The sequence below is a fragment of the Myotis yumanensis genome, unplaced genomic scaffold (assembly GCF_028538775.1).
Source record: "Myotis yumanensis isolate MYYU_CA2020_CCGP unplaced genomic scaffold, mMyoYum1.0.hap1 SCAF_2, whole genome shotgun sequence".
Taxonomy (NCBI): domain Eukaryota; kingdom Metazoa; phylum Chordata; class Mammalia; order Chiroptera; family Vespertilionidae; genus Myotis; species Myotis yumanensis.
The window spans coordinates 10052154-10075226 of NW_027223753.1; the positions used below are offsets into that span (position 1 = coordinate 10052154).

Sequence of the window (23073 nt, forward strand, 5' to 3'; positions counted from 1 at the left end):
ATCACATTAACTGAACAGAAGCGCAACAAACAATATCAAAAGTAATACTTTGATTTTATGCCTATTACAAAATTTAAAAATATCTCAAATAGGCAGTCCATACACAAAACAGCCTGCTGGCTGGGAAGCTCCTAGCTGCTTTTGTGACCCACCAGTGGGCGGAGACCTGTTACTTGAAAACCATGACCCGCTTCCCACGCGGGCCCCGCATTTCCTTTGTTAGCGCATCACCCGGGCCAGGTGTCCAGGGAGCACATGGCTTCCAGGAGGCAGCGGGGCTCAGTGGGAAGAGTGAGGGACGCGAGCGAAGCCGGATCTGCGTTCAGACACGGCTCCCCACTTATTAGCTGTGTGGCTGCGGGCACTTTCGCTCTGGAAACCCCGTGGCCTCGTGGCATGCGATGGGGTGGTTGTGAGGCTTCAGCGGGGGCTCCGCGGGGCACACTTACGGCTCTCAGCCGAGTTTGTTTCTCTACACCTGCCAAGGACCTTGTGCCCCGTGGAGTCCACCTGCCGCTGTTGGCCCATGGGGTCCCCAAAGCTCCAGGAGGGGCGGGGTCCCCAGCTCAGTGGCCTCCATCTGGCCATAATCCCGCAGAGGAAGCTGGGGAGGGAGGGTGAGCTCTGGGTTCTGCCGAGGAAAGGGCTTCTGGGATTTGATACATTCGCACCTAACATGTTCTGCTCTGGAGGCCCCAGTTCGCTGTGGGGGAGGGGTTGGATTTTTCTGGTCAGAGAGACTGCTGGGATCGGATCTGTCCATCTGTCCGTCTGCTGGTCCACCCACCCATCTCTGCTCCATCCACCTCCCTGCCCATTCACTCATCCTCCAGCTGTGAGCACCCGTGGACCAGACTGTCCTGTCCTCAAGGATCTCAGGTGGGAGGGGCAGTGGTTACGACAACAGGAAGGGAGAAGCCACTGGGACGAAGCTGTGAGGTAGCACAAATGCCAGGCACTATGCCAAGGCAGGAAAGAAGACGAAAGCGTCGCTGGTCGATCCGCTGTAGGCTCCAACCTGCTATGAAAAGTGGAAAGTCGGTGCTGGGGCACAAGCAGAGTCCCAGGCTGAGCAGACCAGGCAAAGCGAACCTGCTCGTCCTCGCCAGCACCTGCCCCGCCTTGAGCCAGCCTGAGCTAGAGCACTAGCCTGGCCGCCCAAGACCGCTGTCCATCACTGCAGTGCAACGACACCAAACTGGGCACAGCGTGTGGACGATACTAGAGCGTGCACACGGGCTGTCGCTGACCCAGGGGGTTCCCATATCACTAGAGGCGTGCCAGACAGACGGATAAGAAGCAAATCGTGCAAAAATTTCCTTTAATGAAACTGGCCAGAGCCCCATTAATAAATAAATAAATAAATAAATAAATAACCCCCTTACTTACAAAATAGGAAAACAGGAAACAAGACGATGAATAACTTGCCTTCAAGTACAGATGCGCACATGCTCGCCGTGGAGGCTTGCTCTCTGCCCCTCCATCCTCTCCCATCTGCTTAGAGCCCAACCCAGCCACGGGCCACCTCAGGGGCACAGGAGCGTGGGTTTGCTCTGGTCTCTGGGAACTGCGCTCTCACCCATTTCCAGCCACCTCTCCCTTGGCCTAACCCTGAGACCCTGCTGCCCAGCTGGTAACTAACTCCTCCTCCCTTCCAGGAGATCAGCTGGTTCCTGGAGGAGGCCTAGGCCCCTCCCCAGAGGAGGAGGACGACCCTGGAGAACTCTTTGAGTTTGACGACAGTGACGATGACGAGGACACCAGTGCTGGCCTGGGCGTGCCAGGCGTTGCTCCAGAGGACACAGACGCCCCCCTGATCCATTTGGACGCGGCCCCTGTCACGGGTAAGGTGCTCTGGGAGCCTTGGGTCCCCCCATCCCCAGGCCTCTGGGCTGGGGTGGAGCTCCAGGCTCCCAGTCCTGCCTCTGGTTCCTCTGCTGTCCCCAGGAAGCAGGAAGGGAGAAGCCACTGGGAAGAAGCTGCATTCCGTGGCCTCCCCTGGGAACAAGCATTCCTAGCATTCCTGCAGCATCTGGTGCGCTTTGGCACAGAGTAAATGGAAGTGGCTGGCCCGGCTCTGTCTCTGAAACCACCCCTCTCCCCGCAGCTTCTCCCAGGGAATCACACCAGCCAGTGGCTGCTCCTCCCAGAGAGCGGGCCGCCTGGGGCGGGAAGGCCCTGATAAGGCTGGTGTTAAATGGCAGCTGCTGGGCTCTTGATTCTGTGGGAGAGACTGGGGACTGGACTAGCAGGAACTTCCTGCAGCCGTGGGGACAAGGGACTCCTTGAGGAGCTGGGGGTGGGGGACAGGCCCGGAGTAGGCCGGGCCTCCGGTGCTGGTTGGAGTTGGGATGTGGGCCACGGGGTGGAGGTGGGGGTGGTGCAGGCAGGACAGGTAGGGAAGCTTGATGACTGAACAGACTGGGAGAAGGAGGCGGGCACTGCCGGCGCCCAGGCGGGCCAGGCCCTGTCTCCTGCACCACGGGGTGTCCACCAGGCCGGCCCCGGCCTGACGGGGCTCTCCTTCTACTCTTCTCCGCAGACCCAGACCCAGCGGCCTCCCCGCCCCAGACACAGTAAGTGAGCCTCCTTCCCTTTTTTTTTTTTTTTTTTGTGGCTGGAAAAAGAGGGAGACTGGGCAGGTGGTGTGGGGAAGGGTGGGGCTGCAGCCCGGATGGCTCAGGGCAGGTCTTTGCTTGGGAGGAACACAGTTCCAGATCCCCGAGCCCCAGGGAAGAGGTCAGGCCCTAAAACTCATGTTACTCCAAGCCCTGGCTCTGCCCCTCGCTAGTTAGCTGTGTGGCCTGAAGGAGTCATGTGAATTCTCCGAGTGTAAGTCTGTTCACGTGCAAAATGGAAATAGCAAGTCCTCACCCCATTGGGTGGCGGCTGAGAATTAGCCGACTCTCTGGTATTCGGGCCGTTGTCTTGGCCATCGCTGTTTGTTTTGCCAATACTGGTCTCGTTCCTGTGGCTGTTGTCAGGGACTCTGTCCTCCAGCTGCGGGCCTGCCAGGGGCAGAGCAGCCTAATGGTTAAAAGCCTGGATTTGGGGGCGACTGCCTGGGTCTGACTCCAGCCCTGGCTGTGAGCCCTTGTGTAAGTCACAGTCCTCTGGGCTCTGGTTTTCTCATCTGTAAAATGGGCACTGCTTCCCTCTTAGAAGAGCATATTGTTCCGCAAGAGGCCAGCAGCGCAGCGGGCACCTGGTCACGGCGGCTCCTTTTCCTCCCCTTCCCTCTGGGGTCTCGGGCAAGTCAGCTCTGAGTTACACAGCGCAGTTGGGGGTGGGGGATGTGGAAGCTGAGGCCTCTCTCAGCCTCTCAGAGCTTCACTCACTGCGGCTTACTGCTGGGGTCATGGTGTGTAGGGAGTCCCCTTCTAAGGGAAGAGTGAGTGGGTTTTGGCCAGGGGCAGCCACCCTGGTGGGGGGAGGGATGGTTGAGACTCCCCTTTGTCTTCCAGGTGGGAGTGGGGGGGTGACTAGTTCTCAGGCAGGTGTGGCCTCGCTGGAGGCCTCAGAGATGCAGATGTGTCCCTGGGCCCCCAGAGCGAAAGACAGTCCTGGATTCAAATCTCTGTCAACACAAGGTCTTGTATGTGCTCATTTGTCACAGGGAGAGTGGGCGGACCCTGTGTAATTAAGGCCTCAAGTGGGAGCTGGCAGCTCCTCCCTGATTAGGGACCTGAAATGAATCAGCATTTCATCAGCTGGGGAGTTCTGGGATGGCTGTGACCCCAGATGACAGCCCTCCAGGTGGGCTGGGGCAAAGCTGCCTGGAAACTCAGTCCGGTGGGGGAGGCAGACACTTCGCAGTGGGACAGAGGAGGGTGCCCAGGGAACTGCGACCCTGGCCCGAGGGAAGCCAGGAGGGGATCTTGGCTGAGCAAGTGAGCGTGAATTCCTGGTGGGACAGGGGCAGGTGGGAGGAGGGATCACATGGAGGAAGCCCCTGGGCAGAGGCAGGGCTGTGAGCAGTGAGCATCTTGGTTCTTTCAGGCCACCCTCCCAGAGACCCCCTTCCGACCTTGGGGTCAGGAGCACAGCAGCCTGGCCCGCCTTCTCTTCGTGTGCCCTGGAGGCCTGATCGTGTGTCTGGCTGGTGCCGGGTGCCACACTGAGCTGACCCGGTGCTGCCTAGTGCGTTGTTTTCCCCAGCCCACTGGTCAGGACAGCTGGGGTGCGCCAGGCGTTTCTGAAAGACAGGCCCAGACCACCTGCCACTCGCAGCCCACCCCTTGCCCTGGAGCAGCCCCACCCCCTTGCACACCATCTCCAGGAGGCACCAGGGCCAGAGCTCTGAAGGTTCAGACCTCACTAGCGGCGTGGCTTCGGGCTGCCTGTGAACCTCGCTGAGCCCCAGTTTCCCCGGGAATAGGATCCTGAGGACTAAGTGAGACGGATTGTGGGAAGCCTGAAATACACACGTCGTGTTTGCTCCTGTTCCCACCTCCTGTCCAGCTCGGATGATTCCGGCGCCGTGGGGCTGGAGGGGCGGAGAAGGTGTGCTCGGTGCCCTGGACTCCTGGGCTGGAGTCTCACCCACAACAGGCACGAATAAGGCTCACGCGTGGGTGCCCTTCTGGGGACTGACATTCATGGGACGTGAGACCCCGCAAGCACTGATCACAGTGGGCGTCGTGAGAGGCCTCCATCCCAGCCTCTTAACTTTGCAAATAGGGAGGCTGGTGGGGGGGGGGGGGGGGTTGCCCAAGATGCTGGCGGCCTCCTGACTCCTTGCTCAGTGCTCTCCACCCTTCTCCCAGCTCTATCCTCCCTCCAGGCCTTCGTTTCCTTCTGTTCCAGCTCCTTCCCTGGGCGGTGATTTTCCACTTGGAGTCCTCTGGGAGGTGAATCCATCCAGACCGAGTTCCTCCTCCCTGTTACCCAAGAAAAAGGAAAAAAAAAAATCTTGGTTTTTAAAAAATGCTTCCCTGAAGGTAGTCACTAAGCAAACACGGCTTTGACAAAACAAATCTTCGCGTGCAGGACGTTTCACCTCCCGTTACTGCGTTTCCTCCGTGGCCCCTGCCCCAGGTTTGGAAATGGCCTTGGGCTTTGCCTGGCTGCCCACCTGGCCTCAGAGAAGCTCCTGGCAGTACAGTTAGAGTAACCACCCAGGCCCGGACAGAGCCGCAGCCTCAAAGTGACCTCCTTCCTACCAGGGCCTCGGAGGCAGGGAGACAGGTCCGTCCTCATCCCCGCTGCCCAGCTGGTGGCAGGAGCGTGGTGGGTAAAGTGGGGGCCTGGGAGCTCAGGCTCTGAGCCTCAGAGCTGGCTTCAAGTCTTGGTCTGGGTCACTAGCTGTGCGTCGCTGGACTAGTGGCTTCCCGTCCCGAGCCTCACTTTCTTAATCAATAAGACGGGGATAATAAATCTACTTTCTTGCAGGGCTCTGTGAGGCAAACGTAAGTTAATATTTATCCGGCGCTTCGTCTGGCCGGTTTGTGCTGGCTGCTCCAAACGTATTTGCTGTTGTTATTCTGGGTCCTGGTTTAGATTTGGTTTTAGAGGGAGCTGGTTGGGCTCTGCCCCCTGGGAATCGGACAGACCTGGGTTTGATCTGGCTCTCCTCCCTCAGCTACCCCACCTCCAGGAGTCCGCACAGGGGAGGGAATGCGCCTGCCAGGCGGGCAGTTGCAGGAGAGGCTGAGTGGGAATCCAGGCCCAGGGCTGATGGGTCTGTCCCTGGCGTTGAGGCCCATGGACTTCCTGGTCCCTTTGCCTGCTTGGCTGGCTTGCCCAGAGGAGGAATGAGGCGTCTGTGGGGTAAACAGAGCTGCTGGCATTGCTGGGGGGGTGTTACGCCGAGGTCAGTGGGGTGAGGTTTAGGCTTGGGCTACCCTGCTCAACCACCCCAGGAGTGAGGGGGGCGGGGATTCCGTCTGTCTTGCTGCTGTGTTAAAGCAAGCTTCCAAGTTCTCAGCTAACTGGTTGCACACATCTATTACCAGGTGGTAGTAGTAGTAGTAATAATCATAGCAAATAATAACAGTGATAATAATGATCCTGTTTACTGTGTACCAGGCACTGAGCTAAACACCCAGGCCCATGTACTCCTCCTGGCTCTAGAAAGTGGACACTGTCATTGCCTGCATCACAGGTGGGGACACTGAGGCCCAGGGAAGTTAGGTGGCCAAAGTCACATAGAGATAGTATGTGTTCATTCAGAGCAGCGACTAGAACCAGGGCCTCTCAGCCTGGAGGCCAGGTGTTTGCCACCACACTACCCCCCAGGGATGCGCTGGGGACCCCAGGTGCAAGCCCAGAGCCTCAGACTTTGGCTCCTGGTGGGGGGTGCAGCTGGCTCCATATGAGTGACCCAATTGTTTGTGTGTTTATTGGAGTAAGAACTTTGCCTGCAAACAGATGCCCTCTAGCTCTTGGGAGAGTCGTTTCTGAGCAGTCGGATGTTCCAGGGGCCCCAGCTGGGGAGCCAAGCAGAGTGGGCTCAGTACTGCCAGGGAGTGATTCTGGGGGAGTCCCCTTCTCTGATAGGGGGGCAGAGTAAGAGTAAAAGCAGCCCCTCCCCTCTCGCCCACACTGAGGTCTCGTGATGGTAGAGGGGTGAGGAAGTGTCCCCCACCTGCAGGCCAGCCCCACGGGGGCAGCTGGCTGCTGTGTCCTCATCCTCATGGCGTGGCATGGTGCCAGGACATCCCTGCTGAATGAATGGTGGGTACCACCGAGGGATAGAAGGATGGGCGAGTGGGGTCCGAAAGGTGACTTTCAGCATCTCCATCCATGAAAACGAACAGGTCATGAACAGCGTGGACATGGGCTCTCTGAACCTGGGTTCTGACTCCGGCAGCCCATGCGGGCAGAGGCCAGCAGGGATGGGGCTGGGGGCGGTTGAGGGGCCCGAGGCCACACAGCCAGGTCCCCGATCCTGCTGATGCTGAGGGTGTCGGCTACCACTTACCGAGGGCTGCCTGCATGTATGTCACCTCCTGGGCACTGCAGCCCTGGGGACAGGGGCCACGGATCACTTCCCTTTTGTAGATTAGGAGCCGAGGCTTAGAGAGTTGCAGTAGTTTCCCACGATCTGGTAGGGCTGGTGGATGGCAGGGCTGGAGCTCCATCCCTTGGAGCCCGCAGGGTTGGCCTTTCCCGGTGGACTTTGCAGCCAGTGCACTCATACCAGCCCGAGCTCTCGCTGGAGGAGCCGTGGGGGGAACCGCGGCCGAAAGAGCGGCTCTGGGTGCCCAGTGGTCGCCGGCTTCCTGTGTTCTCCTGGCTGCAGGCTGCACCTCGTACCCCTCACTGAGTGCACTGCCTGTGGACTCCGGCCTCTTTGCTTTTCTGGCCCAGTTACTGCCATCCCAGAGGGGCCCCTGCAGCCTCAGCATTTCCTGTTGGCTGAGGCCTTTGGCTCCTGGCCAACTGTAGGGACTCACAGTGGCCCCCTGGAGGTACCAGCCCTGCCCCTTCCTGGGCTTATCCAGACAAGATGGGCTGTGCTGCCCACTGGCCAGCACCTCTCACGTGGACCTGGATCCCGAGGGAGGCAGCTGGGCAGCTGGATTCCTGGACAGGCCCTGGAGCCCATCCTCCCCAGGCGTGTCAGGTGCTCACAGGGTCAGCCAAGAGGAGGCCAGGCTCAGGAAGCAGCATTTGAACAGAATGGAATCAGGCTGGAGTGCCCGTCTGCAGCCTGGCCTGTGGGCGGGGAGCAGGGGGAGCAGTGAGATGAGGCCAGAGTGGCCCCCAGCCCCTGAGGAAATTCTCTCTGGGGAGGTCAGTTGTGCAGGTGTCACTCAAGGCTTCCCCAGTTGCTGCAGACCCAGCCCGAGTTGTTTGGAACCCTGGGCTTGGCCTTAAACTTGCCATTTCCCCAAATCCCAGGTATTCACAGCCTTTTGCATCCTCCTGTCCTGCAGGGTCCATGTGGGCAGGGGAGTCCTTCCTGGGCAGGTTATGGGGCCCCCTTTTCCATCGAAGACCCTCTCTGGCCCCTCGCTCCTAAGGAGGAGAAGCTGTATTTGGGTGTTTTTCTGTTTCCCACCCTGGTTAAATGGGTTCCCGCATTGGAGCGATGGCCTTTGGATCACGGACCCTTTGAGGACCCAGTATAAAAGCCGTGCTGTCTCTCCCCTGAACAGGGCACACCCTTAGTGACATTGAGGGCCCTTTCAGGAATCTCGTGAGGCCCATGCCTGGGGTCCCTGTAGCAGTAGGACTGCGCCTTCTTCAGCTTTTATCCCCGGTGCCCGGCACAACGCAGTGCAATACTAGTAGCTGGCATCTGCATGGGCTCTACCGTTCAGTAGCCACTCCACACACGTCTCCTTTTGGTTCTCATGACGGTGGTAGGCGGAGTAATGCACCCCTATCCCTCCTCAAAGAGGTCCATGTTCTAATCTCCGGAGCCTGTGAAATGGTATCTGACATGGGGACTGTCCAGATGGGATTACATTAAGGATCTTGTGATGGGGAGGTTTTCCTGGATTATCCTGGTTAACCCAATGGAATCCCAGGGTCCTTGTAAGAGGGAGGCCAGAAGGTCAGAGTCAGAGGGAGACTGAGAGATGCCTTGCTCTTGGCTTCAAGGAGCGGACCACAAGCCAAGGGCTCCAGGGGCTGGAAAAGGACAAGGGATGGGTTCTGCTCTGGAGCTGCCAGCGGGAGCAGGGCATGGGCAATGCCTTGCTTTTTGTCTGGTGAAACCCATGTTGGACTTTGGATAATACATTCGTGTCCTTTAAGTCACTGAGCTTGTGGTAATTTGTCACAGCAGCAGCAGGAGACGAACACCACGGCCCTGGAAAGAGGGGGTTATTTGGGGCTCGTTGTGCAGACCCAGAGAGATCCAGGGGGCTGGGCAGGCAGGTGGTAGCACTGGGCCCAAAGCCTGAGGTCAGGGTCTCTGTTTGCTCTTTGTCGGCAGACCCCTGCCCACCCAGGACCGTGCTGGGCTGTCCTGGGCCAGTATTCTGCTGGCTGGCTTGTGTCCTCCCTGCCCTTGACCTCCAACCTCCATCCTTTCTGGTGCACATCTAAGCTGAGCACTGCGATGTGGCAGGCTCTGCAGCAACCCAGGCAGACGGTCCCTGCCCTGGGGGGCGGGGCCGGCATTCTGTGCAGGGCTGAGTTATCTTCACATGCCCGGGTGTGTGGCTGCATGTGATCAGCACTTATTATTTGCCAGGCCCTGTCCTAAGAGCGTTATCTGCCTTATCTCACGAATCCTCTCACAGGCTCTCACAGGCCCTGTCACAATCCCCGTTTTACATATGTGGACACAGGCGCAGAGAGGACTGTCATCAGCCTGAGGTCCCGGGGCTGAGATGAGGCAGAGCCCGGGCGGCTTCCAGAACCAGTATTCCAGCCCTCTGCCCTGTGTCTTCCACAGAGATCGGGTTCGGACCCCACCCACCCTACATCTCAGCTCCGTGACCCGGCAGGACCTTCTGTTGCCTCATCAGCTACGTTGTTCCCTCTCTGTGAAGTGGAACAGTAGGCTCACCTGACGGAGCCTTTGGGAGGATGAGATGAGATGTCAGAACAGATGCTCAGTCAGTGAGCTGCTCTTTTTCTAAAAAAAATATTTTTCCCTTTATTGATTTTTAGAGAGAGAGGAAGGGAGAGGGATAGAGATAGAAACATTGATGAGGGAGAGAAACATCATCGATTGGCTGCCTCCTGCATGCTCCCTACTGGGGATCGAGCCCGAAACCCGGGCCTGTGCCCTGACGGGGAATCGAACCAGTGGCCTCTTGGTTCCTGGGTCGACGCTCAACCACTGAGCCACACCAGCTGGGAGAGCTGCTCTTTACCTTGGGCAGACCAAGGTAGAAGGGACCCACGTTGGCCAGTGCATTAGCTTAGATGTATTTTCTCTCTCTCTTTTTTTTCTTCTTACTAATGGTTATACATGTTTACTGTAGAAAAGTTGGAAAGTACAGAAAATGATAGACCGAAAGCAAGCTTTAATTCCGCACTGTTTCCGTCCAGCTGCGTTGCCCTGCGCATATACAAGTGTACATACATTTATTTATAGCACTGTGGTTTTATGACACATACTGTTTCATGGCGCTCTTTGTGGGCTAATTACAGAGCGTGAGCATTTTCCCAGGGGAACCTGTGTTCATCTTCAAAACCCCACGTGGTCCTCGATAAGTTATTGCTGGGGGTGCAGTGCCTGTCCAAGTTCTGACCGCCAAGCCGGGGCCCTCGATATGTCAGGGGGGAAGGTGTGTACACACACCAGGAGGCCAGGGCGGGGTCCGGGGCAGCCTCTCGGGCTGTGGGGCAGGCTCCTGGGTTGCAGTGGTTCCCGGGGGGGCCTTGCTGCTCACTCCCCATTGGAGACTGTGTCAGGAATATCACATGAGGGGCCATTTTTAAGATTTACCCTGGGGGCTCCTCACCACTCCTACTTATTGAGTCAGTGGATGTGTGACTGTGTGTGAGGTGACACAGGACGAGCAGACTGGGTGCTGGAACCTTCTGTGTGTGAGACGTGGCTGGCCACAGCGTGAGGAGGGGACTGCATGCAGGGACCCTGTCACTGGAGGAGGGCGGGGCAGGGGGGATGGGAAGTGGCACCCAGGAGGGTTTCATGTGTGCCAGACCCCGGGCTAAGTGTTTCACATGCCTCCTTTATTTACTCCTTAGACCAGTGGTCGGCAAACTGCGGCTCGCGAGCCGCATGCGGCTCTTTGGCCCCTTGAGTGTGGCTCTTCCACAAAATACCGACTTCTGCGCATGGGCCACGAAGTTTCAATCGCACTGTACATGCACGCCCGCATCTGGTATTTTGTGGAAGAGCCACACTCAAGGGGCCAAAGAGCCGCATCTGGTTCACGAGCCGCAGTTTGCCGACCACTGCCTTAGACGAACCCTAAGAGGGAGGTACTGTTGCCCCATTCACAGCTATGGGAACGGAGGCACAGAGAGGCACTTCCCCTGCCTTATCTCATCTCATCCGCACAGTGGGAAGTAGAATGGATTATTCGCTCTGTGCTAGAGCAGCTCCCAGACACCCAGTGACTGTCCCTCTGCGCGCAGCCCAGTGGCAGAGCTGTGGTTTTATCCTGGTCTGTTTGCTCCAGAGTGTTTTCTTCACACCTCAAGTCCCGGTTTTCGGCTCTGGCTGCACATTGGACCCAGCGATGCCTGGGCCCCTCTGGACCAGGGGGGCAGAACTGCCGGGGTAGGGGCCCAGGGAACTGCAGTGGCAGCTGTTTGAATCCTCCCAGCAGATGATCTTTCAGGTCCCCCTGGCTTTCACATGTTACAGGAACTAGAAAGTGGCCAGAGCTGAAAAGAAATCCGGCAGCGGGATTAGTCTGGGCTCAGTGTTTTTGCCTTTCTTTTGCGTGTCTTGGATTGAGGGATGGTGGGGAATGCCCAGAGGGGTGGCAATGTTTTGCCCGGCCGGCCCTCGTCACAGCCCGCTGGGTGCTGCAGATTCCGTTTTGCTCCAGGCCTTATAAGGCAAAGGCTATTCTGGTCCTTTATTCGCCAAAGGTGGAATTCTTCCCCTTTCCTGTTAGTCCTACCTTGTCCTGGAAAAGGCCCCGGAGATGCCCTGTGTGTGGGGGCCCAGCTAGGAATCCTCAGACCGTTTTGTTTGGGGGTCTTCTCCTTGACCCCCGCACTCTGCAGACTCTGGGGAGGGACTTATGGAATCTGTTGTCATTGAGGTTCTCTGAGAACCTCGGGCCTGTGCCTGCAGCAGCAGGGGTCCGGCACTGCCATTCTCAGCAGTGGGGCTTAAAATCTATAATAATAAAAGTGTAATATGCTAATTAGACCAGATGTCCTTCCAGATGAAGCCCAGGCTGCAAGGGAAGCCCGGGTCCCAGGTGCCTTCCAAGTTCTGGGTGCTTGCCGGCGGCCAGAGGGAGGGAAGCCGGTGCCGGCAGCCGGGGGAAGGGAGACCTACTCTTGCATGAATTTCGTGTATCGGGCCTCTAGTATATATATAATTGATTTCAGAGAGGGAGAGGGAAAGAGAAACATCAAGGATGAGAGAGAATCATCTATCGGCTGCCTCCTGCACGCCCCACACGGGATTGAGCCTGCAACCCGGGCATATGCCCTGACTGGGAATGGAACCGTGACCTCCTGGTTCATAGGTCGATGCTCAACCACGGAGCCACGCTGGCTGGGTAGCAGTGGGGCTTCTTATCGTAAAATAGGCTGAGAGACATCGATCACCATTGAGTGTCCACTATGCTGACGGAATGGGGCCACCAGGGCAGAGTAGGTCCCTGGTGTCGCCGGGCACTCACCCCCCTCTTGTCCCAGGCTTGCTCCTGGAGAGAGAGGGGCGGCCTCCGAAAGTGCCCCGAGCTCCTGGTGGCCTTCTGGTGTACTTGACCAAAGTCTGGTCCGTGAATTTGCACCTGGGAGAAGTCCTTTGTCTGTCCCCTGCTTCCTCTTCCCCCCTGAGCCTCTCCTCGGATCCTCCCCATATGGATGCTCCTTTTCTTCATATCTGGTGGCAGGGGCCCCACCTTGCAGGGCTGCTGTCACCCCAGCCGGCCTTGCTCCCTAGGCAGGCAGAGAGGCATCAGAGGTGCAGGGAGCTCAGATAAGGGTGAGCTAATTGGCCACTTACTGCTTTTTATGGCCCTTTTACTCTCTGGGGAATCCCCAGCAGGAGTGTTTGCTTACAGGGAGAAGTAGACTTCCTGCCGGGAAGCAGCTGGGAGAGGCTGCCCCTGGGGTGGGTGCAGGGTGGGCCAGTGGCCTTGGCAGGAAGGGCAGGGAGGGAGGAGGCGCCCCAGCCTCATTTCTTGCCATGCCTCTTCTCCCCTTGCCTGCGAGACCCCTTCCTCCACATCTGCCCAGGGAAGGTAAGCAGAGCTGGTGTCAGAGCAAGGCTCGCGGGCAGATCACAGCTCTGTCGCTTGCTGTCCAGGTGACCTGGAGTGAGGTACTTGCCAAATCGAGCCTCACTTTCCTCATCTGTGAAATGGTCATAATAAGACATGCACTCGTCCTCAAGCATTTGACATCTCCTGGCACAGAGTAGATACCAACAAAGTACAGGGCGGGGATGGGGCTTCCTAGGCTTCCGCAAGCCTAGGAAGACCTGTCCACCCACAGGCACCGGCCTCTTCCCTCCCGTGGGGCTCCCAGGCTCTGCTTGCCTCAGCCATGGAGGCAGTGCCGTGTGTGGGGGAGCTCAGTGCTTTCCTGGCGTTAACTCATTTAATGAGTGGGCATGAGGGTGACTTCTCTGTGCTGTGTGACCCCCACTCCTCAGCCCAGAAGGCCAGGACCTGGGATGTCTGCTCAGTGGATGAGCCCAGATTAGCTTCTTCAGTAGAGCAGGTAGCTTAGTCCTGCATTGTCTTGTATGGTGGCCACAAGCCACATGTGGCTATTTCAAATTAAATTAAAGTTAAAAATTAAGTTCACCATGTTTTTGATAATGTGCAATGAAGAGGCTCATGTTTTCAGCCCCACCTGGCTTTTGGGGTGTCATAAAGTATTTCCAGAGTTCTTCTAAAACTTCCTGATCTCACCCCAAAATACCCACCCACCCGCTTCCCCTCGATGCCAGCTTTAGGGTTTACCCTGAGCCTTCTCAGCTCTTCTCTGGTTGAACTGCACTGCACCTAGGAGCTGGGTGGTATGATTCATGTCCAGTATTTTTGTTGTAGCATCTTTGTCATAGGCACATAACTAATTGGACGTAAGGCATTTTTTCCATAAAAGAAATAAAATCATGACAAATAAGAGGGACATTAAAAATGAATAACAGAATTAAAAAGGCTACTGTGTGCCCTGGCTGGTGTGGTTCAGTTGGTGGGTGTCGTCCCATGCACCAAAAGGTTGCACATGGCCAGGCTGTGGGCTTGATCTCCAGTAGAGAGTGTGCAGGGGGCAGCTGATTGATGTTCTGCTCTGACATTGATTTCTCTCTCTCTCTCTCCCCCACACCCCTCCTCTCTCTCTGTCTAAAAATCAACAACAACAACAAAAAAGTTACTGTGAAATATTTGAATGCATTTAAAATGTGTTTAGATTGATGGCAATCCTGTGCAAATGACTGATTTTATTTTGTGGATTGTACCTCGGCACTTGTCTTCCTTCCATGGGAAACATGTGGGTCCACCTTGCACCCTCAAAGAGAGGCCTCGGCCTCTCCCTCCTCCCAACGTAGTGTGTTTCGAAATAAACAACCAACTCGCTGGTAAATCGTCATCTGGAAGAAATGCTGACTATTTTAAGATCACCCCGTTTAACTGTGTTCTCCACCAGTTTGTCAACGGAGAAATGAAGCCAGACTGACAACCAAGCTGATGACACAAAACAGCAACAAACCAAACTGACCCTTTTTATGGCAATACTGCCTTCCGGCCACTTAGTTATGCGGAGAAAATGCTCAAGGCAAAATGTCTAGCATGGAAGTACCAGGAACCATGACGATTTCTTTTAGATGAAGACTGGAACGTGTGTTGTTGGCTATGCTGAGCGCACTCTCTCTCCTTCCTTTTGAAAAAAAAAAAAAAATGATGGCTAAATGGTCTGGCAAGGCCCGGTGACCTTAGGTCACAGCGAATCTGTGATGTCAGTGAATATTTACGTGCAAGGTCCCACCTCCAAGAGGTCTGATTGAATAGCACAGACTGTACAGGCAGGCGGCCTGGGCATTAGACCCAGGTCCCTGTGATGCACCCAGTGATGCTGGGTAAGTCCTTCAGTCTCGATGGGCCTCAGTTTCCCCATCTGTAGCACAAGGTCGATACTATCTACCTCATATGCCCTCTTGTGAAATGAGTGGCATCTGACAGGTGCATCGTCATGGTCACGAATTGTCACCGCTAGTGCATCCATGCAAACTTTCCAGTGGATCCCGCCAAACTCTCATGTTGACTCCGGCTGGAGCGGTTTGGTTCTGTCTGGGCATTTCGGAGCGGCTGGATCCAGCACCTTCAAAGACATCTCTTGTTTGAGCAGGTGGTGGCTCAGGGAAGCAGCTGGCAGGGATGGGGGCTCAGGAGGCTCCTTTCATTCTAGCACCCCTTACTGGTGTTGGAATTCCCCTCTTGGCATTGACTTCCTGCTGGGGTAAAGTCTTAACCCCAGGACTGCGTCCCTCACCTCAGGGCAACACTGCTGACTTCTGGCAGTGAGCTTTGAGCTGAGACTAGCTTCTCCAACGGGTGACTTAGACCTGCGTTGTCCTATGCAGTGGCCACTAGCCACACAGAGCAACTGAAAATAAAATTAAACTCCTTGGTCACATTAGTGCCACCAGCCACATCCCCACTGCTCAGTAGCCACGTGAGGCTCATGGGACAGCACGGACTAGAGCATCTCCATTCTCCCAGCTGTCCGGGCTCTGTTATCTGAGACGCAGTCTTAAGAGCCCAGCTTTGGGGCCCGGCAAGCGGGCTCCCTGGTCTGGCTCTGCCCGTCATGGGCAGCATGATCTTGGGCAGGTTCCTCTGCCTGCTGCCTGCAGAGCTGGGAGGGAGAAGGCAAAGGGCCCACTCCCAGGAGGTGTTGCTCATTCTCCGCCCTCCTCCTCCTTGTACTGTCCTGGCCTTCATCTCCCCACCTGTCCTCGACTGAGGGCTGAGGGCTCAGGTCCCGAGAAGTTCGAGTCAATTCTTGGCAACAGTGGCTGCTCTCTTGGGCAGTTGGAGGCCTCTCCCTTCTGGAATGGCAGATGTGGACTTTGTCTTTTGAGCAAACACACACACACACACACACACACACACACACACACCACAAACAGCTTTCACCTGGAATGGTTCCGGACTTACAGAAAAGCCGTGATGGTAGCACATGGAGTTCTGTTGCACACCCCTCACCCTGTTTTCTCGTTGCTAACTTCCTAGGTGACGGCGGGACCTTTGTCAAAACCACAGAAACATTCACTAACCTCCAGACTTGATCCGAGTTCTGCCCATTTTTCTACTCGTGTCCTTTCTTTGTTCCAGGGTCCCATCCAGGGTCCCAGGTTGCATGTAGTTGTCGCCCGGCCTGCGCTGGTCTGGGACAGTTTCTCAGTCTTCTCTTGGTTTTTATGATCCCGACAGCGTTGAGGAGTGACAGGCAGGCATTCTGTGGCATGTCCCTCTGTCTGGGTCTGTCTGGCATTTTTCTCATGATTGGACTGGGGTTATGGGTTAGGGCAGTGATGGCGAACCTTTTGAGCTTGGCGTGTCAGCCTTTTGAAAAACCCTAACTTAACTCTGGTGCCGTGTCACATATAGAAATTTTTTGATATTTGCAACCATAGTAAAACAAAGACATATATTTGATATTTATTTTATATATTTAAAAGCCATTTAACAAAGAAAAATCAACCAAAAAAATGAGTTCGCGTGTCACCTCTGACACGTGTGTCATAGGTTCGCCATCACTGGGTTAGGGTAAGAAGACTGCAGAGGCCGGTGCCCTTCTCGTGTTGTGCCACCTCATGTCAGGGGCGCATGATGTCCGAGTGACAGCACTGCGGACGGTCACGTGCTCACTTGGTTCAGGTGGGCTCTGCTGCTTCCCCACCCTTTCCCTTTGCGTGTCTGCTCCTGGGAAGCCAGTGTCTGAGCACAGCCCGTCCTCAGCTCTGTCTCTCAGGTGTGGTTTGTGAACCTTTGCAAGTCCTCCTTTCTCCCAGAAGGTGGTCCCCAGCCCTGGCCTCCAGCTCCAGGTGGGAGAACAATGGGGAGAGGGAGGTTCCCCCTGAGCCTGCGCTGGAGGGAAGACCGGTGCCCATCCTGGGGAGCACTGTGATCTTCATGCTCTTAAAGTCGCAGGCTGCCTTCTAAAGATGAGGAAGGGGCTGGTCCCCACCTCCAAAGCCTCCAGGCTGATGGCTGTGGGGGCCAGAGGCTCCTGTCGTCAGCCCGCCCTGCCCCTCACGTGCCCTGCTGTTCCCGTGAGGGGCTGCTGGAGGCTTCCAGAGCCAGCTTTCTCTGTCTCTCCTGCCATCAGTTCTGTCCCCTGCCCTGCCCTGCCGGCTCACTGGCACTGTGTCTCGGCCCGCAGGGTGCCGGCTGTGGTGAGCAATGGAGATGCTGTGGACACAGCTTTGTCCGGGGTCCGGCGCTCCAGCTGGAAGCGGAAGAGTTCCCGTCGAAGTAAGTCCCCCACCCCCCAACTCAGGTCTTAGCTGTTGGGGGGGTGGGGTGGGGTGGTTCCAGGATAACCTGAGAGCTGATGGCGGGGAGAGGTGGGGCTGTGTGAGCTGAGGGGTCGTCCTCCCTGGCTGGGCTGCCGTGGGCTGGGTGGCAGTTCTGGGGTGGACTGGACACTGTCCACGCTTGACAGTTACCCCCGTTTGCCCCGAGAGCCACGGTCCAGGCGTGGACCACACATTCAGCCGTTCATTGGCTCTTCACATACTTCCGAAGCCGTTGGTGGGTGTCCCCCGTGACCAGGACGAGGTTGCTCTGGGAGTAGAGCCAGACACACAGGCAGGTGGCTCCCACGAAGAGGGCAGGTGGCAGAGTGGGGACAACCCATGTGTCCTGGAGGCAGAGAGCCAGGGAGCGGGGTCAGGGGTCAGGGAAAGAGTGTCCAGGCGGCTTGTGCAGGAGCCCGAGGGAGCAGTCAGCCTCGGAGTGATGGATGGAGTGCTGCATCGGAGGGGTACCGGGTGAGGTGAGGCTGCCACCTCCCCGGCTGCTCCTGGGCCTCAGGGGCCACACTTTTTCGAAGGCAACAGGGAGCCAGGAGAGGCTGGTGATGTAGCCGCATTGCATTTCAGTCCATGCCTGTGGGGTGGGGGTGTAGCTTCGGAGACAGGAGACAGGGTGGGGTGGGCTGGACCAGTGAGGAGGCTGGCGGAGAGGGTGGCGATGGCCGGAGCTAGGGACCTGGACAGAGGCGGCCAGGTCTGAAGCCACTGGGAGGCAGAGTCTGTGGGGGGAAGGCAAGGAGGTCAGGACGAGGCTCTGACAGGCTGGGGCCCCGGGGCAGCTGGAGGCATCGCAGTTAGGATGGCGAGACTTCAGAGGTCCCAGGCCTTCCCGGAGGGCTGTGGGGCGAGGCCAGGCTCCCATCAGGGCTGGAGACTGGCATTCGAAACCCTAAAGAGGACAGAGAGTGGGCACAATTTTGGGAAAGACCTCACTACATTTTGTATCTACTGGGCTACTGTCATGGGGGGGGGCACGCCCTGCCCTGCTCATAGGCCTCCAGTGACATGTTCAGGGATTAAGCTCTGTCTCATTTGTGCTCATTTGCTGAAATCTTCACCAATCAGGACTCTGCGGGCTGGGTTTGGGGGGACTCTTCTTAATCCCACTCTCCAAGTCCATCCCCCTCCCCCTATTTCCACTTCTCACTGGGGCTGGTTGGCCCTCCCCTGCCTCTGGGTGGGAGGTGGCTCCTATGGGGTAGCGCTGGGGGCCTGGGCCACTGAAAATGTGCCCTGGGCGCTGGGCCTGCTCCCTGCTCCCTGCTCCCTGCAGGTGCCCTCAGCCAGGTGGGCAGGTCTGTGGGTGGCAGGGAGGCAGTGGGGTCTGGGAGGGGTGGGGAGGCGGAGAGAAGGAGCCGAACATTGTCCTCTGAGAGTGGCGGGCAGGGGCTCCCCAGGGCCCAGGCTGCCCGACGCTGATGCTGGCGGGGGAGCTGCCAGCTGGTGCAGCTGATGTCAGTCTGGCAGCCGCCTCCGCCTGGGCCGCCACAGCCTCACTTGTGCTCTCTCCTCTCCTTCTTCACGCCCAGTCGACCGGTTCACTTTCCCCGCCCTGGATGAAGATGTGATTTATGACGACGTCCCGTGTGAGAACCTGGATGCCCGTCAGCCCGGTAGGGCCCCTTTCATGCTTCTCTGGGGCTGCGGTGGGAGGGGCTGGGGCTGGGGACCGTCTGTCTTCTTCCACTTCCTTCCCTCCTCACCCAGCCAATTGCCCCTCCTTCCTGCTTTTAAAAACCACTGGAGTCATCCAGGGAGAGTGGGAGATGGCTGAGGGTGGGGCCAAGCTGGGGCGGGGCAGGGGTTAGGGCCTCATGGCTGGGGAGGCTCTGGCTGAAGGGACTCAGGCCAGTTATTTCACCTCTCCAAGCCTCGATTCCTCCCTCAGGAAAATGGGTGATAGTCTGGGCTTGCAGGGACAGTGACAGCTTGTTAAGCTGAATGATGAAGTGGAGAAAGCTGGAAAGCCTGTGCCCTGTTCTGTGGTGAGGCCCTCTGTGGGCCTGGAGGCCAGGGAGACTGTGGCCTCAGACAGAGGAGGTGGGGGGAGGTGGGGGGAGATGGAGGAGGGGGTGAGTCCTGCTGGAGCTGGGCCCAACTTTCTCACCCACGGGGAGGGGTATTTATTATCACCATCTTTGCTTGAACACATTAGGCCAGCGATTCACCCGTTTGTCTCAGGTACTCTGCTTTGAGACTTTGATTTGGGCATATTATGTCCTCATTCTACAAAGATATTGCAGAGGCAGGGCTGGGATTTGAACCTTGGCCATTCTGACTCCAAGCCCAGTGCTCTGTCCCCTACCCCAGGAGGACTTGGGCAGTGTCTGATGCCAAATGAAGCACAATTGCTCTCACTGTTCAATCAACCCCACGAGGTCGGCAGGGCCAGGCTTATGGCTCCAGTTGAGTTGCGTCAGAGAGGTTGAGCTACCAGCCCCAGATCACACAGCCAGGATTTTCTGGACATCTGCCTGACTCTTGCCTTTTCTTTTTTAAATTTTTATTTATTGATTTTTTTTCTTCTTTTTGGAGAGAGAGAGAAAGGGAGAGACACAGAGAAACATGGATTCACTCTTCCACTTGTTTATGCATTCATTGGTTGATTCTTTTTTTAAAAAAAAATATTTTATTGATTTTTTTTACAGAGAGGAAGGGAGAGGGATAGAGAGCTAGAAACATCAATGAGAGAGAAACATCGATCAGCTGCCTCCTGCACAGCCCCTACTGGGAATGTGCCCACAACCAAGGTACATGCCCTTGACCGGAATCGAACCTGGGACCCTTCAGTCCTCAGGCCAACGCTCTATCCACTGAGCCAAACCGGTTAGGGCGCATTGGTTGATTCTTGTATGTGCCCTGACCAGGAATCAAGCCCACAACCTTGGCATATTGGGACGACGCTCTAACCAACTGAGCTACCCAGCCAGGGCCTTGCTTTTACTTTTTTTTTCTTTTTTTAAAAAAAATATTTTTATTGACTTTAGAGAGGAAGGGAGAGGGAAAGAGAGATAGAGACATCAATGATGACAGAGAATCATTGATTGGCTGCCTCCTGCACATCCCCCACTGGGGATCCAGCCCGAATCCTGGGCATGTGCCCTGACCAGGAATCGAACCGTGACCTCCAGGTTACAGGTCGACTCTCAACCACTGAGCCTCTCCAGCGGGGCTGACTCTTGCTTTTTCGACTACCCCATTCTGCCTGCTTTCAGGGGCTCCCCATGCCGGGGAAACACAGCCCCTGCTTTTGAGGAGCTCCTAGTCTGATAGGGGTGGCCTTCACCATCCTTGGGCTACGCACAGTCCAACGGGAGAGACACACAGACAAGACCTGAGGGCCCCCAGAGCCACCCTCCTGACTCCTGTTCCAGCCACAGGGACAGATGGGCCAACAACAGGCATCCCTTTGCAAGCCCAGGAGGTGCTTACCACCCCTGCTTGCAGCTCATTTGGATCCAGGAGAGGTGGGGATGGGCTGCAATGTGTAGGGAGGCAGTGGGGTCTTGTAGGTCCCAACCCAGGAGATCTGAGAGGACTAAGGTCCTTGTTTGACCTCTTTGGGCTGTTTTCCCACCTGAATCTAATCAAGCAATGAATTACTTGGTCCCTAGTCTGCACACCCCCCTCCCCCACCTTCCAGCACTATGGTGTCCCCAGGGCAGGGGAAATGGCTTGTCTCTAGTTTTCCCCGAGGCGGTTAAGAGTATGTGTCAGACAATCTGCCTTTGAATCCCAGCTCTGAGCCTGCAGAGTGAGGACCCCCCACCCCCAGGTCCCCACCTGCAGGGCTTGGGAGGACTGAGTGAGACAAGGCTGTGGCCGCCTCGGTAGGTCTGCTGCTCAGGGATGCTGCTGTGTTAGTATTAGACCGGTGTGGACTCATGTGGGCTCAGCGGGCCCTGGGAGAGGAGGTTATGGGCCGAGGCACAGGCCACCCACGCTAGTGGACACTCAGCCCTGGGTTCCAGCCTCGGCTCTGCCATTGATTAGGGCACCGGGGTCTGTGCCTTTGGGCCAGACATATTTTATTTATATGTTTTTTGATACAAAGTCAGAATGTCATCCTGACCTCGAAGGACTTTGGGGAGGGTCACACCAGAGCCTTCTCTTCATCTCTCTGGGCCTCAGTCGATGCATCTGTAAAGTTGGGACAATAAAGTTAGATGCTTGGGCTGTGGTGAGGATGCCAGTAGAGAATGACATGGAGTGCTGAGCGGGTGGTGGTGAATGCTGTGGAAAGGGGCTGTGATCTTGAGCACCAGTGAAGCCTGAGGCCCCAGGAAGCAGAGGGCGGGGACCAGGACCAGAACTGCTGTGAGGCCCCAGACTGAGGGTTTGGCACAGGCCCAGGAATCTGGTGGCACGGTGTCCACTGGGGGAGCACTTCTAGATGAGCCCAGCATGGTGGGGCTTCCATGAAAACGGGTGAATGGATGGAGCCCAGCCTGGGAGTCTGCAGCCCCTCCCTTGCCTGACCGTGGGCCAGTCTTCTGTCTAATGGAGAGGTGATGACTTGCCACCTGCCGACCTGCAGGGCTTCTGGGAAAATCCACTGAGATGGACATGTAGATGTGGGCAGGGCGGGGAGCTGGTGGCCCTTGGAAGGTGGGGGGGTGGGTGGGTGGGGGGGGAGACATCTGGCATGCCACCCTGGTTCTTCCTCAGGGGCAGCCCCAAGCATTGGTGGGGCCCGCACTGCAGTAATAGGACAATCAACCCAGCCTCGTAAAGGTCACCGTAAAGGTCACCGCCTAGTCACCAGCTGCTCCACTCCCTGGAAACATTAGTCACTATTATCTTTTGCTTAAAAATAACCTCATGCTCCCTCCTGATCCTGGGGCCCGAGTTTCCAGCTAAGCCTCAGTGCGCCCGCTTCATTCTTTGGCTGCCAATCTTCCAGGTTCCCGCCCCCAACTTTCCCAAGGGGTGCAGGTGCGGCTCGAGGTCAGTGCGATGTCACCGAGCCCACCTAGAGCCCCCACTGGGAAGGATCCGCTGCTCTCCGCTAGAGCTTTACGTACACGTTTTTTTTTTTTTTTTCCATTCTGTATTTTAATGTAATTTAAAACCATTAACCATGCACATACACATACACGTATACAGTATACCTCATCTCTCTGGTGTCTTTCTCCCACAAGCATGTCTCTCCTAGTTCAGTCCATTTTCAGCTGTCTTCTTGACTATGGTCACAACCTCTGACTGGTCCCCCTGCTTGCACTCTTTTTTTTTTTTTTTTTTTTAAATTAAATTTTTATTGTTCAGATTACATTTGTTCCTCTTCCCCCCCCCCCATAACTCCCCTCCTTCCAGTTCCCGCCCCACCCTCCGCCCTCACTCCCCACCCACTGTCCTCATCCATAGGTGCACGATTTTTGTCCAGTCTCTTCCCGAATCTCCCATTCCCCTTACCCCCCCAAAAATAGTCAGTCCATTCCCTTTCTATGTCCCTGATTCATTATAATCACCAGTTCATTCTGTACATCAGATTATTTATTCACTTGATTCTTAGATTCACTTGTTGATAGATGCATGTTTGTTGTTCACAATTTGTATCTTTACCTTTTTCTTCTTCCTCTTCTTAAAGGATACCTTTCAGTATTTTGTATAATACTGGTTTAGTGGTGATGAACTCCTTTAGCTTTTCCTTGTCTGTGAAGCTCTTTATCTGACCTTCAGTTCTGAATGATAGCTTTGCTGGATAAAGTAATCTTGGTTGTAGGTTCTTGGTATTCAGCACTTTGAATATTTCTTGCCATTCCCTTCTGGCCTGCAAAGTTTCTGTTGAGAAATCAGCTGACAGTCGTATGGGTATTCCCTTGTAGGTAATTGAGCCTCTTTCTCTTGCTGCTTTTAAGATTTTCTCTTTGTCTTTTGCTCTTGGCATTTTAATGATGATGTGTCTTGGTGTGGTCCTCTTTGGATTCCTTTTGTTTGGGGTTCTCTGCGCTTCTTGGACC

General features: G+C 56.0%; 1 protein-coding gene across 5 annotated transcripts in view; it reads left to right on the plus strand.

Annotated features, from left to right (window-relative positions):
- The window catches only part of ARHGEF10L (Rho guanine nucleotide exchange factor 10 like), a 147821-nt gene that overhangs the window by 53570 nt on the left and 71178 nt on the right, over nucleotides 1–23073 (plus strand). For all 5 annotated transcript variants that reach the window (XM_070404203.1, XM_070404202.1, XM_070404204.1 and 2 more), the window contains exons 3-6: nucleotides 1659–1844; nucleotides 2543–2576; nucleotides 16960–17051; nucleotides 18643–18726. In XM_070404203.1, coding sequence (XP_070260304.1) covers nucleotides 1659–1844; nucleotides 2543–2576; nucleotides 16960–17051; nucleotides 18643–18726 — 396 coding nt within the window. The remainder of the gene's footprint in view (nucleotides 1–1658; nucleotides 1845–2542; nucleotides 2577–16959; nucleotides 17052–18642; nucleotides 18727–23073) is intronic.